Source organism: Populus euphratica, unplaced genomic scaffold, assembly GCF_000495115.2.
Source record: "Populus euphratica unplaced genomic scaffold, PopEup_1.0 scaffold46.1, whole genome shotgun sequence".
NCBI lineage: Eukaryota > Viridiplantae > Streptophyta > Magnoliopsida > Malpighiales > Salicaceae > Populus > Populus euphratica.
Window position 1 is genome coordinate 1,442,286 of NW_011499852.1, and position 10,863 is coordinate 1,453,148.

General features: G+C 37.1%; 2 protein-coding genes across 2 annotated transcripts; one reads left to right on the top strand and one right to left on the bottom strand.

Moving 5' to 3' along the window:
- Positions 1 to 1,545: 1,545 nt before the first annotated feature.
- LOC105121807 (ethanolamine-phosphate cytidylyltransferase) lies at positions 1,546 to 8,728 on the top strand. Its single transcript, XM_011020609.1, has 8 exons — positions 1,546 to 2,299; positions 2,379 to 2,560; positions 2,969 to 3,040; positions 4,174 to 4,241; positions 6,648 to 6,768; positions 7,772 to 7,837; positions 7,922 to 8,044; positions 8,228 to 8,728. Exons 1-8 carry the CDS (start codon positions 1,717 to 1,719, stop codon positions 8,297 to 8,299), a joined length of 1,287 nt encoding a protein of 428 aa, XP_011018911.1. The 5' UTR covers positions 1,546 to 1,716; the 3' UTR covers positions 8,300 to 8,728.
- Positions 8,729 to 9,117: 389 nt separating this feature from the next.
- On the bottom strand, positions 9,118 to 10,195 carry LOC105121808 (protein LURP-one-related 5-like). The gene is made up of 2 exons (XM_011020610.1): positions 9,684 to 10,195; positions 9,118 to 9,567 (listed from the first exon to the last, which is right to left on the bottom strand). Exons 1-2 carry the CDS (start codon positions 9,981 to 9,983, stop codon positions 9,160 to 9,162), a joined length of 708 nt encoding a protein of 235 aa, XP_011018912.1. The 5' UTR covers positions 9,984 to 10,195; the 3' UTR covers positions 9,118 to 9,159.
- Positions 10,196 to 10,863: the final 668 nt, after the last annotated feature.

Below are 10,863 nucleotides of genomic sequence, written 5' to 3' on the forward strand. Positions count from 1 at the left end.
ACAAATTTATAAACTAAAGGAGGTTGTGATAGTTTTATTTTTATTTTTGATAATTATGATAATGTGATTGTTTTTTAAAGTATTTTTTATTTAAAAATATATTAAATTAATATTTTTTATTTTTAAAATTTATTTTTGATATCAACATTTTAAAATAATAAAAAAATAAATTTAAATAAAAAATAAAAAATTTAAAACACAATCTCTTGCGTCGGCAGATAAATTGTCCGAAATCATCTAATGTCATCAATGCCCTGCGTACCTTCTTACCATTTTTCAAACGCCGAATATGAATTATCCCAAATAAACCTGGTAGTTTCCAGATATGCACGTGGAGAAGTTTCCGTGTGACAACATAAATGTCATGGGCGAGACCTTTCCATCATTCTGGAAGGATTGGTAAATTAGCCAGTAACTCACCTGGTCAGACTCGTAACGTCGATGAGGTAGTATCAGCTGTGGAAGGACCAGCAATGCTAAAAGGTACATGCTAAGACAAAATAAATTAATACAGACTTGTATACGAAAACAAAACCAGGAAACCGGAAATTAGCATAATGGAGCGGATCTCGGAGGAAAGGCGAGAAACTCGTGCGAAAGGGTATATAAGTCGTCAGAAGAAGCCAGGAATTTTCTGGTGATCGGCACCAGACCTTCCGTTGATGCCATTTCTGATCTCAAATAACTCAAAGTTTCCGATTTGAATCAAATACCAATTTAAATATACTGGAGTGATCAAGACGGAACAGATGCGGCGGCCCTCCAGTAAGTATTAGAAAATTTGAAATTTTAATTAATTAACTGAATTCAAGTCCACGCTGCTGCGCCATTTTTATTTATCAAAAACCGTCGGTCTCCACCCTCTCTCTCTGATGCCCAAGTATATTTAAATTTCCTTCTCTTTTTTTTTTCCTTTTTTATTTAATTTTCTGTTTTATGTTGAGAAAAAAAGAGAGAATTTGAGAAATTTAAAAAGCAGGCGTTGCTTCGCCTTCAATTCTCTGCCATTGCAAGTTGTTTCGGTGGATCGGAACACGTTTGAAACGAGTTTTTTTTTAATTTTAATTTTCATATTTAAACTGTTTTTTTATATTTTTAAACTGTTGATATTAAAAATAATTTTTTTTAAATAAAAAATATTATTATAATATATTAAAAAAAACACTCTTAAAACCAATCACCATATTCTCTCATTGCGTTTCATTTATTCAACATTATTCCTATGCGTTGAGGGTATGATTTGTGGCTAACGGGACGCCATTTGGATTTGTTGAGGTGAGAACGGAAGAAAGCTCAGAGTCCAATAGGGTAAAAGAAGAAGAAGACGACGGCGTCAAGAGAGAGGAATGGAATAAGAGAAGATACGGCATATGTGCGTGTTTGAAATCGTGGTGAAGTAACTTTCCAGATTGCCTTTCATTTTAAATTTATTTTTTAATATTAATATATAAAAAAATCTAAAAACATGAAATTAATTGTTTTTTTTTAAAAAAACACGGTTAAACTACAAAGACAAACATAATATAATTTAAAAAAAAAAGGGGAAACCCAGCCGAGCAAGAGCAAAAAGACCAAATAAATGATAAATCTGGCCGAGCCTGCCACAGCATACATAGGTGGTGGGAAGATGGAATAAAATAGCAAGAGAGAGACGTTAGAATAAAGCACAGACTATTTCTCTCCTTTTCATTTTGTAGAACAAGCAAAAAGAAAGCAATGGGTGGTGGTGGTGGTGGTGGTGATTCAGACATTGCACCGCATCCCGAGAAGATAAAGATTGTGGCCACATGCCTGGTGGTTTCCGTTGGCATATCCCTCTTAGGCTTCTATCTCAAGTCCGGCGCCGAATGGAGGTCTAATTGGTCATTATCTTTTAACAAAAACAAGAAAAAGAAGAAGCCAATCCGAGTTTACATGGACGGATGTTTCGACATGATGCACTACGGCCACTGCAACGCGCTCCGCCAAGCACGCGCCCTCGGAGATCAATTGGTGGTCGGCGTTGTTAGCGACGCTGAAATCATAGCCAATAAAGGTCCTCCAGTGACACCTCTCCACGAGAGGATGATTATGGTAAATGCGGTGAAATGGGTGGATGAGGTGATTTCCGATGCGCCGTATGCTATCACCGAAGAGTTCATGAAGAAGCTTTTTGATGAATATAATATTGATTATATTATTCACGGAGATGATCCTTGCGTTCTGCCTGACGGCACCGATGCTTATGCGCTCGCTAAGAAAGCTGGCCGTTACAAACAGATTAAGCGCACTGAAGGCGTCTCCAGCACTGATATCGTTGGTAAATGATTAATTAATTTTATTTATTTATTAAGGGTTTCAACTTTCAGGATGTAAGATCAAATTTCATTCATGAACAGGTCGCATGCTTCTGTGTACCCGAGAGAGATCGATTAGTGACAGTCACAATCATTCATCACTGCAGAGGCAGTTTAGCCATGGAAACAGCCAGAAATTTGAAGCAGGTGGATCCGGAACTGGAACTCGGGTTTCTCATTTCCTTCCTACTTCACGCAGAATTGTTCAATTCTCCAATGGCAAGGTATATATGATCAATCTACTGCTCATTTTCACTTTAATGTTAAATGATTCCTTATTTGTGTATTCTACTGCCAAATCCCCCAAAACCTTGTGCCTTTTCCTGTGTGTGTGAAATTTCAAGTTCCCAAAGTAGGCATCTGTGCGATTCGTGGTTGTGTGACTTTTATGCATGTTACAAGTGCTAGGACCTTGTCACCTGTTACCTACCATTTATTCAGATAATCACAGCTGTTCTAGTTGCTATTCAGTCCATGTTTGTTTGAACCCAATCGTAAAAGTGGACTGCTTTACTGCTTATGGTGAAGTAAGACTTATTTTCCATTAATTTTAACTTGAATTTCTGTTTTCTTAGTGTGAATACCATTTACAATGTCATTTTTTGACGCACTTTTCATGCATGTGATTCCAGGGGCCGGTGCCCAATGCTCGCATAGTTTATATTGATGGTGCATTTGATCTCTTCCATGCTGGACATGTCGAGGTAGGTTATGCTTTTCCTTTATCCTTGCATGTCCGTGCCTTTAAAGATTCAAATGACTGATTTTTTTAAACCTTGAACTTTCTTTCTTCTGTTCTTAAGGAATTAGTTCAATCTACCTCCGATTCCTACGCTTTCTAGTTACCCTTTCACAATCATGTGTGAAGTGCATCTTTTTTTAACTCATTTGTACTTGCTGTTGTTATTTGACTTGTGCATGCTTGTGATCATCCTCTAACTAGTTGAAGACAAATGGGAGGATAGATGAGCTACTTCATGTCAGACTTACACTGGGGATTGGGATTGAGTGTTATCTTCTTTTTAATGATGGTGGATATATAGATGAATCAAATTCAAGATGATATTGGTTGCTGATCAACATAGTCTTAAATGATGAAACCAATATAAGGATACTTTTAATCTAGACTCTGGGAGAGATACTGGAACAGTGGAACTTATTGTCTTAAATTAGAAGCGCTAAAGCTGTAAATATATGCATGCAAGTTTCTTATGGCAAGAAATAGAACATGATGAAAATGGTTCAGAGGTTAGTAAAATTTGATCTGTATTGCTATATTTATCAATTGTTTACACAGAAGGCTAGTGTCAGTAAGGGATGTGGCACATAGAATGGAGAAGGGTTGATGACTTGGAAAATAGAATCTACTTGTTATTTAATGTTGCCTATTCATGACCATTTTGTTTTAAGATAACTATCAAGTGAAATTATGATCTATGGAACCAAGTGTTTGGGTTTGGGAAACAGAGGGGTAATGTGTTCAAAGGTAAGTGCAGCATGGCTGGAACCTTAATAGATGAGTGACAAAGAAAAGACAGAATAAAGAGCTTAATACATGTTAAAAACTATAAGCTTCGCCGATTTGGTGCTGAAACAAGGGAACATCTTTATGCCTTGGGCTTTTCATCACGAAACTTAATAAATAAATGAGAAAAACTGGAGTAGCTTATGACAAGTAGACTGGAAAGAAAGATATGTTACTTACTAGCAGGTATAGTCCTGAATTGTATGATATTGTGTGGAGTCCGTCCACTTCGTTCCATTTGGCTGAACTTAGCTGGCTTAAGTAATGGCTTTGTGCTTCCATGAGAAAAATAAATTTATTTCTGCTGTTTAGATTCTCAGGCTTGCTCGAACGCTGGGAGATTTTCTACTTGTTGGAATTCACAGTGATCAGATTGTCAGGTAGCTCTCTTTGTGATCAGTTAACTTTACATTTTATTAGCCTACATCATGGTTTTGTCTTTGCTTTCCCTGGAATTTACTTTGCTGCATGCAGATTATATTATGTGTTATATACTAATGAAAAAGAAAAAAGAAAGTATTCTGCTTCGAGCACTAGAAAATAGCCTGCCTCTAGTATTATTCTAGGTATATTTATGTTCATGGCATTTATATAAACATTTCTTTGGTGACACTGATGAATTCACTAGGAATATCCCTCTGTGCCTGGGATAAAAAGGAAAAATTTAAGTTGAATGAGACTTGCCTAACAATTCTAAACCAGAAAGAATGATTTTCTGCACCATGTAAGATGTTGAGATAAGAATGAACTAGGAAAAGATGCTAATGATACTTTTATTCTTGATTTATTTTTATCTTTTAGTAGTCAAGATTTGAATGGGAAATGCCTTGTGGGTTATTTTATTAACATTTGCTTGTGAACACTGGTGAATATATTAAATGGGAATGTTGGTTCTCGGTATTGATTTGCAATGCCCATGGTTGTGTTTCCCACTGGCCCTGAGCAGGGACTATGGAAGCTGCATGAAAATTTCAAAACCTGGAAAAAAACAACATTCTGGACTGTAAAAGCAACTGAGATGACTTGGAACGACGATCAAATAAATCTGTTGTGTCAAGAAACAAATAAATCTGTTGTGTCAAGAAACCATTAGTGAGATTCATGTTCTTTATTCAACATTTTTTTGAAAGATCATAGGAACAGAGTGGGTAGTAACACAGATGAAAACAGGATCCACTTTTATGATCATAAATCTAACTCTAGTATTGCTGCTTTCTAACCATGAATTTCAACCAAATTAGTGGTAAAACTAAATCTTAGTCGGAGTAGTAGTAGGATTTGACATATTTGGAAGGAATTCTTAAAGTGCTAGAATTCAACTGGAGCGGATCAATCAGCTCAAAAGTAACTGCCAAATTTTCCACAGCACCCCTCTCTAAATGCATCAGAGTTCTAAGGCTTTAAGGACAACTTTAGTTCTTAAAAAGTGGAGCCCACAAGAAATGAAGAAGCAAGGGAAACTTCCCAACACTACTCTCTCCATATATTTGTCAGATTCACAAGTTATGGAGCAGTTTTCGTTTTTAAGAAGTTGGCCCCATCAATATTCTTCCTAAATTCAATTTTTTTTGGTGTGCTTCACAATTTTATGAAATTCAAGGGTTTTACATTTTTCTATCCAATCCCAGAACAAATCAACTTTATCAACCATGAGAATGAGTGAAAAATCATGTATTGTATAATTCTTCACATATTTATGCTTTGCAAGCAGTATCTAATTTTTCAGTTTCAAAAAGCCAGGGTTTCTTGGCTATTTTTCTAGGTTTTCACATTTCTCACATCTTTTTCATAGGCATTAAACATGTGAGATTCTGATCAGGCACACCATTCACAATGATCATCCAAATGACATTGATTTTTATAGCTTGTAGATATAAAATACACTAGCTTACATCCATGCTTGACTGTGCGAGGAAGGCACCGTGGCATGATATGTGCTTCTCTTATGTGAATGGGCAAAAGTCCAGCTGTAGGCTAGTGCATCTAAAATATACTACAGGCATGTGCTTGGCAAAGGGAAACATTGTAGTTGTAAGGTTTATGCACAACACAGTGACAGGTAAATGGTCACAAACCATATGTTTGCCGATCTAGTGAGCTGACTTTGTCCAGCCACTTCTATCATAATGAACACTATTTTTATTAATCGTCCATTAGATTCCCATTCTCTTCCAATGCTCTTGTACTCCTACTAGTTCATGTCTTACGCAGAAACATGCACAAAATTGGATTATTAAATTTAGTCTATGTTTAGGCCCTGGCCACTTTTGATAAGTCTACATTTGGCTATAGTTCTGACTTTTATTTGAGTCAAGCACTTGCTCTAGAAAGTTGAATTTGGTTTCTCACTGGGATCTACTTTGCAGATATTTAGCATCAAGGAAGAATACAGAGTTTTGTGGAATAAACCTTTGGAAGCTGTATATTCTAAGAATCATATGGTTCTTAGGAATGTAATTGTACATGTTACCATTGAGAGAATTTTGGAAAACCTTGTGCTTCAATGGCTCGTCAAAGCTTCTCTTTAAATGGCTGCATGATTTAAAGTGTAGCTTTAATGGTGCATTGAATAGCAGTGCTATTTTGGATATCATCATATTTATGTATAGCATCTGATGCTGAACTTTTCTCCAGAGTGATACTATAATATTATCGTAATTGATATTAGTTTAATTTCACACTCTCTGCAAGGGAACAATGATGAATTTTACCTTTCTATTCATCATTTTTTAAGCTTCGATTGGTTTAATAATTGAGGGTGTTTTTTTCCTGGACTGGTTCTGCAGTGCTAAAAGAGGGGCACACCGTCCTATTATGAATCTTCATGAAAGAAGCTTAAGTGTGTTGGCATGTCGATATGTGGATGAGGTGATTATAGGTGCTCCATGGGAAATATCCAAAGACATGGTTAGTATGCTATTAAATTTTTTTCTGTCCTTGTTTTTCCATCTGTCCAGTATATAAGTGACCTTTTTTTCTGTTTCCTTCTTCTTTATTAACTGTTGATTATTTTTTCTTGTCATTGCTGACTTTGTCACTGAGCTTTCTAAATCCCAGATGATATACATATTACTGTTATTGGGTTATGACAATAATGCCACAAATACTGGACGTATTTTGTAAATAAGCAGTAACTTTCACGAGTACAATCTTCTTATTGTTGCCTTAGCATAGGCTGGTTTTTTGGTGGTCTGATAGTATGTAGTAGCTGGCTATTTCTCTCCCTGTCTGACTTGATATTTTAAATTCTTAGTGGAACTTGAGCTAGCAAGGACAGAGAGGGAATCCTGACTCTTGTTTTTCCCCTCTTCTTCTTTTCTATAAAGATTTTGAATGGAAGCTCTCTTTCTAATGTGAGTGGAATTCAAACATAGGTGATAAGTGGTGTGACCAACTAAACTAACAGGCATCAATGACTTCTTTGGGGAACCTCTGTGGATTATTTCAGTGCAAATAAGTAAAAGTAAGACAAGGCACTCCTCTCTTCCTCAGGAAGGGGGAAAGGCCATTATGAAGCATTGCCCTGCTTGGTAATGATGTGGACACTTAACATTAAATGTTATATAGCTTGAGCTCATCGTATTTTCTAGTCTTGAACTTTGTTTACTCTGTCATCTTGTCTTTGCTGTCCTGATGGGAGCTGGCCTCAAAACTGTTTTGAATTTGCACAATTAACTCCTAGAAGTTCTCAGATTGTTCAATCATAATTCTTGATGCATCATGCTTAAGAAAGGTGTCGCTCAGGTAGTTGCTAGCAGTGTCAAGAGAGATGTATGAGGCCTGTTATGATTGTCATCCTATATTCGATTCTTTTTTATTATAATTAGTTATTTTTTTAACCCTTTTGATTTCATGTTTAGTCTTTTTATCTGATTTTTCTTGACATAATACAAATTATTGGTGACTGCAGATCACAACCTTCAACATCTCATCAGTTGTTCATGGGACAGTTGCAGAGAACGATGACTTTCAGAAGGTAAATCGTACTTGTATAGCAAGAAGCCTAGTAGCACTGAGTAAACACGTTCACTAGCTAATTGTGACATTGCTGACTTCGCAGGAACAAGACAATCCATACGCTGTTCCAATCAGTATGGGTATCTTTAAAATTTTGGATAGCCCTTTGGATATTACAACTACCACGATAATTAGGAGGATTGTATCAAATCATGAAGCGTATCAGGTTCACCTAAACCCCCCCGCCATACTATTTTCTGTCGACAAATTGTAGATGAGTCTTTTGCATAGGAAGGCATGCTCATAAGACCATTGGTTGATCATTTTGGAGCTATAGGGATTAGATACTTATTTAGTGCACGCTTCTTTTTCTGGTTCAAGCTCACAGAAGTACATCATTTGTATGCAGAAACGTAATCAGAAGAAGGGAGAGAGTGAAAAGAGATATTACGAGGATAAAACTTACGTCGCTGGTGATTGAGTCTACACCAAGCTGCAACCGCATAGCTTGTTGACTGCATGTTTGTTTAGTTAGTAATACCGCTGTAGTGGAGTTACTTGAGTGCTAACATCACACACAACCCCATGAGGTTGTGATTTGTGGTTTAGATGTCATATATTTTTCATTTTTATTTTTATTAATATCAAAATTGAGGAGCTGGATTGTTAAGTTTTTTCAAGAGATCTACTTGGGTATGTATTTATTTGGGGTACTCCCGGTTTCAGACTCGTATAGGTCGATGGATCATATTTATCAAGCTGGGCTCACGTGAATTTGGGCATACACTAAAAGCAATTAATAATAGTTTTTATCTGTAAACATTATTATGCCCTCTTAGGAGCGATGGTGTTTATGCTGCCCTTGTGCTGCACGGACGCCTTGGGACTTCAAAGAATGAAGTTCTTTTCATTTCTCTCTCATGGTTCTTTTGCTAGTCTAGCAGTTGTAAGTTAATAATCTAGCCTTGAAGAGAATTTCTTATGCCAGGAGTTCTTGCCAAATTTGTAAGAGGAATCGAGGGTATGAAAAACATTTTTCTGCACCCATTTTCGGCAGCTAGACTGGTCATCGAATTGACTAGTCAGTTTGGATGATTCTTTCCTTTCTTTTTTCTCTCTCTCGCAAGCGAGCAAAGATTAGAACCCAATTTTAGCCATTCACACACACACACAAGTATGCAAGAAAATCATGATCACTGGATGAAAACAAATCTTAATCTGAAGTTATTGTCCCTAGAAAAGAACATGAAGGTGAAATGCATTAAGAGTGAACCTGTTTTTAATTCATTGTTTTAATTGTTTATATATATATGAAATTACAAGATGGGTTCAATTAATTCATTAAGAACACAAAACAGGAGAAAAAGGCTTGCTGCTGATGCGATCTAATACAATTACAAAGGCCATGATAAGGTGTGAATCGAAACCAGGCTGGACCACCAAGCTAAACACATCATCGCTCAGTAAAATCGTAGTGTTGTTCACTCTCTTCCTGAATATCTTTGCCACTACTTCCCCAGTAGAAGCCTTGACGATCTTGCAATCCCTTGATCTAAACGACCCCTCAATCTTGAAATTTGGCGTGTTTTGATGGTGACGACCTAATTGTGCTCCCATGAAGATCTCTGCAACATGTTTGCGGCCAGCAGAGTGGAAGAGCACTGATGGGCTCCTCATTGAGAATACTCTGGTCTTTTCGCACCCATCTTCTGCTATGTAAGCATTCCACTGATACTGCATGCTTAGCTTCTGTTAACATCAGCAACATTAATTGGATCAGATCAGGAGTTGACATATATAGAAAGTTGAGTTTTAGTTAAAATTCACTGGAATCAATAACTCCTAATCTGTATGTGTATTCGTACCTTGGGTTTCAAGGAAAGCAAGGCATTGCCAACTCCGTCCATGAGTACAAGACCATGACCATTCTTCCTGGAATAATTATCAACTCTGAAAACTAATGTTCCGTGCGGATCAAAAACGGTGAATCCGTCTGTACCCTGGAAGCTCATGCTGGATCTCTTCCATACAGTGAGCACAGACGGAGGTGGTAATAACGGATGATGTTCATCATGATCATGAAGTGGCCGCCTGCTGTCGTTGTGATCTTTCAACAACGAATGGCCGTGGCATCTACTCTGATCAGAAGGATGAATCCTGGACATGGTGTGATCTGTTCTAAATTGATTAGACTTAGAGAATATACAGTATTTGATAACTAAGGATTGCAGAAGGTGAAGAGACCAATGCAATATTATGCAAATATGAAGTTATTGCGCATATGGGAATTGTCCTCGGTTTTATAATGGAACTTGGGGGCAACAAGAAGGAGGTGGAAATTAAACAAAAGACCTTCGCCTCGGATGGACGTCCACCTCAGTGGCTTACACAACAACTTTCTTCGGAGGGTCCATACCTTTATGTAAAAAATGTATATGCTACTACATATATTTTCCATGGCTGACTTAGTTTTTGATCCCCCATTCGTCTCTTAATTTATTACCATAAAGTAATTAATTGATGAACAGTCCTCATGTGGTGTAGAAACTGTAGATGAAGACGAAAATGATGAAAGCCAACATTTATGTTGAAAAGGATTCTAGCTATGGCTATCATTGATCTCTTTCTCATGTTAGGGCAACCTCTCCCCTTCATGATTGAAGTGGTTGCCTTCCTGCCTGCCTAGCTCCTGATCCTTTATTAATTAGTTTCCAAGGTCGAAAATGTCGACTTGACATGCATAATCATGCTGTTCTGGGACTGTTACAGTGCCGTGAGGTGCATTTAACCGAAATAATCATTTCTCTTTTTCCCACAGTACCGTGCAGGGAGGGCATCATAAGCAATATCTGCTGATATTAATCTTCATCTATCCTACGTGGGGCAGAAACTAGCTATAATGGTTTTCTACATTTCATAATTAATTAAGCTGGCTTGCTGCTCTAAGTCCATGCATGGTTCAGGTGGCGACCCATTACTTCGTCGTTATAATGAAAATATTGCCCTCCCTCGTCACAGAAATATGTGAATATCTATCAACTTGTA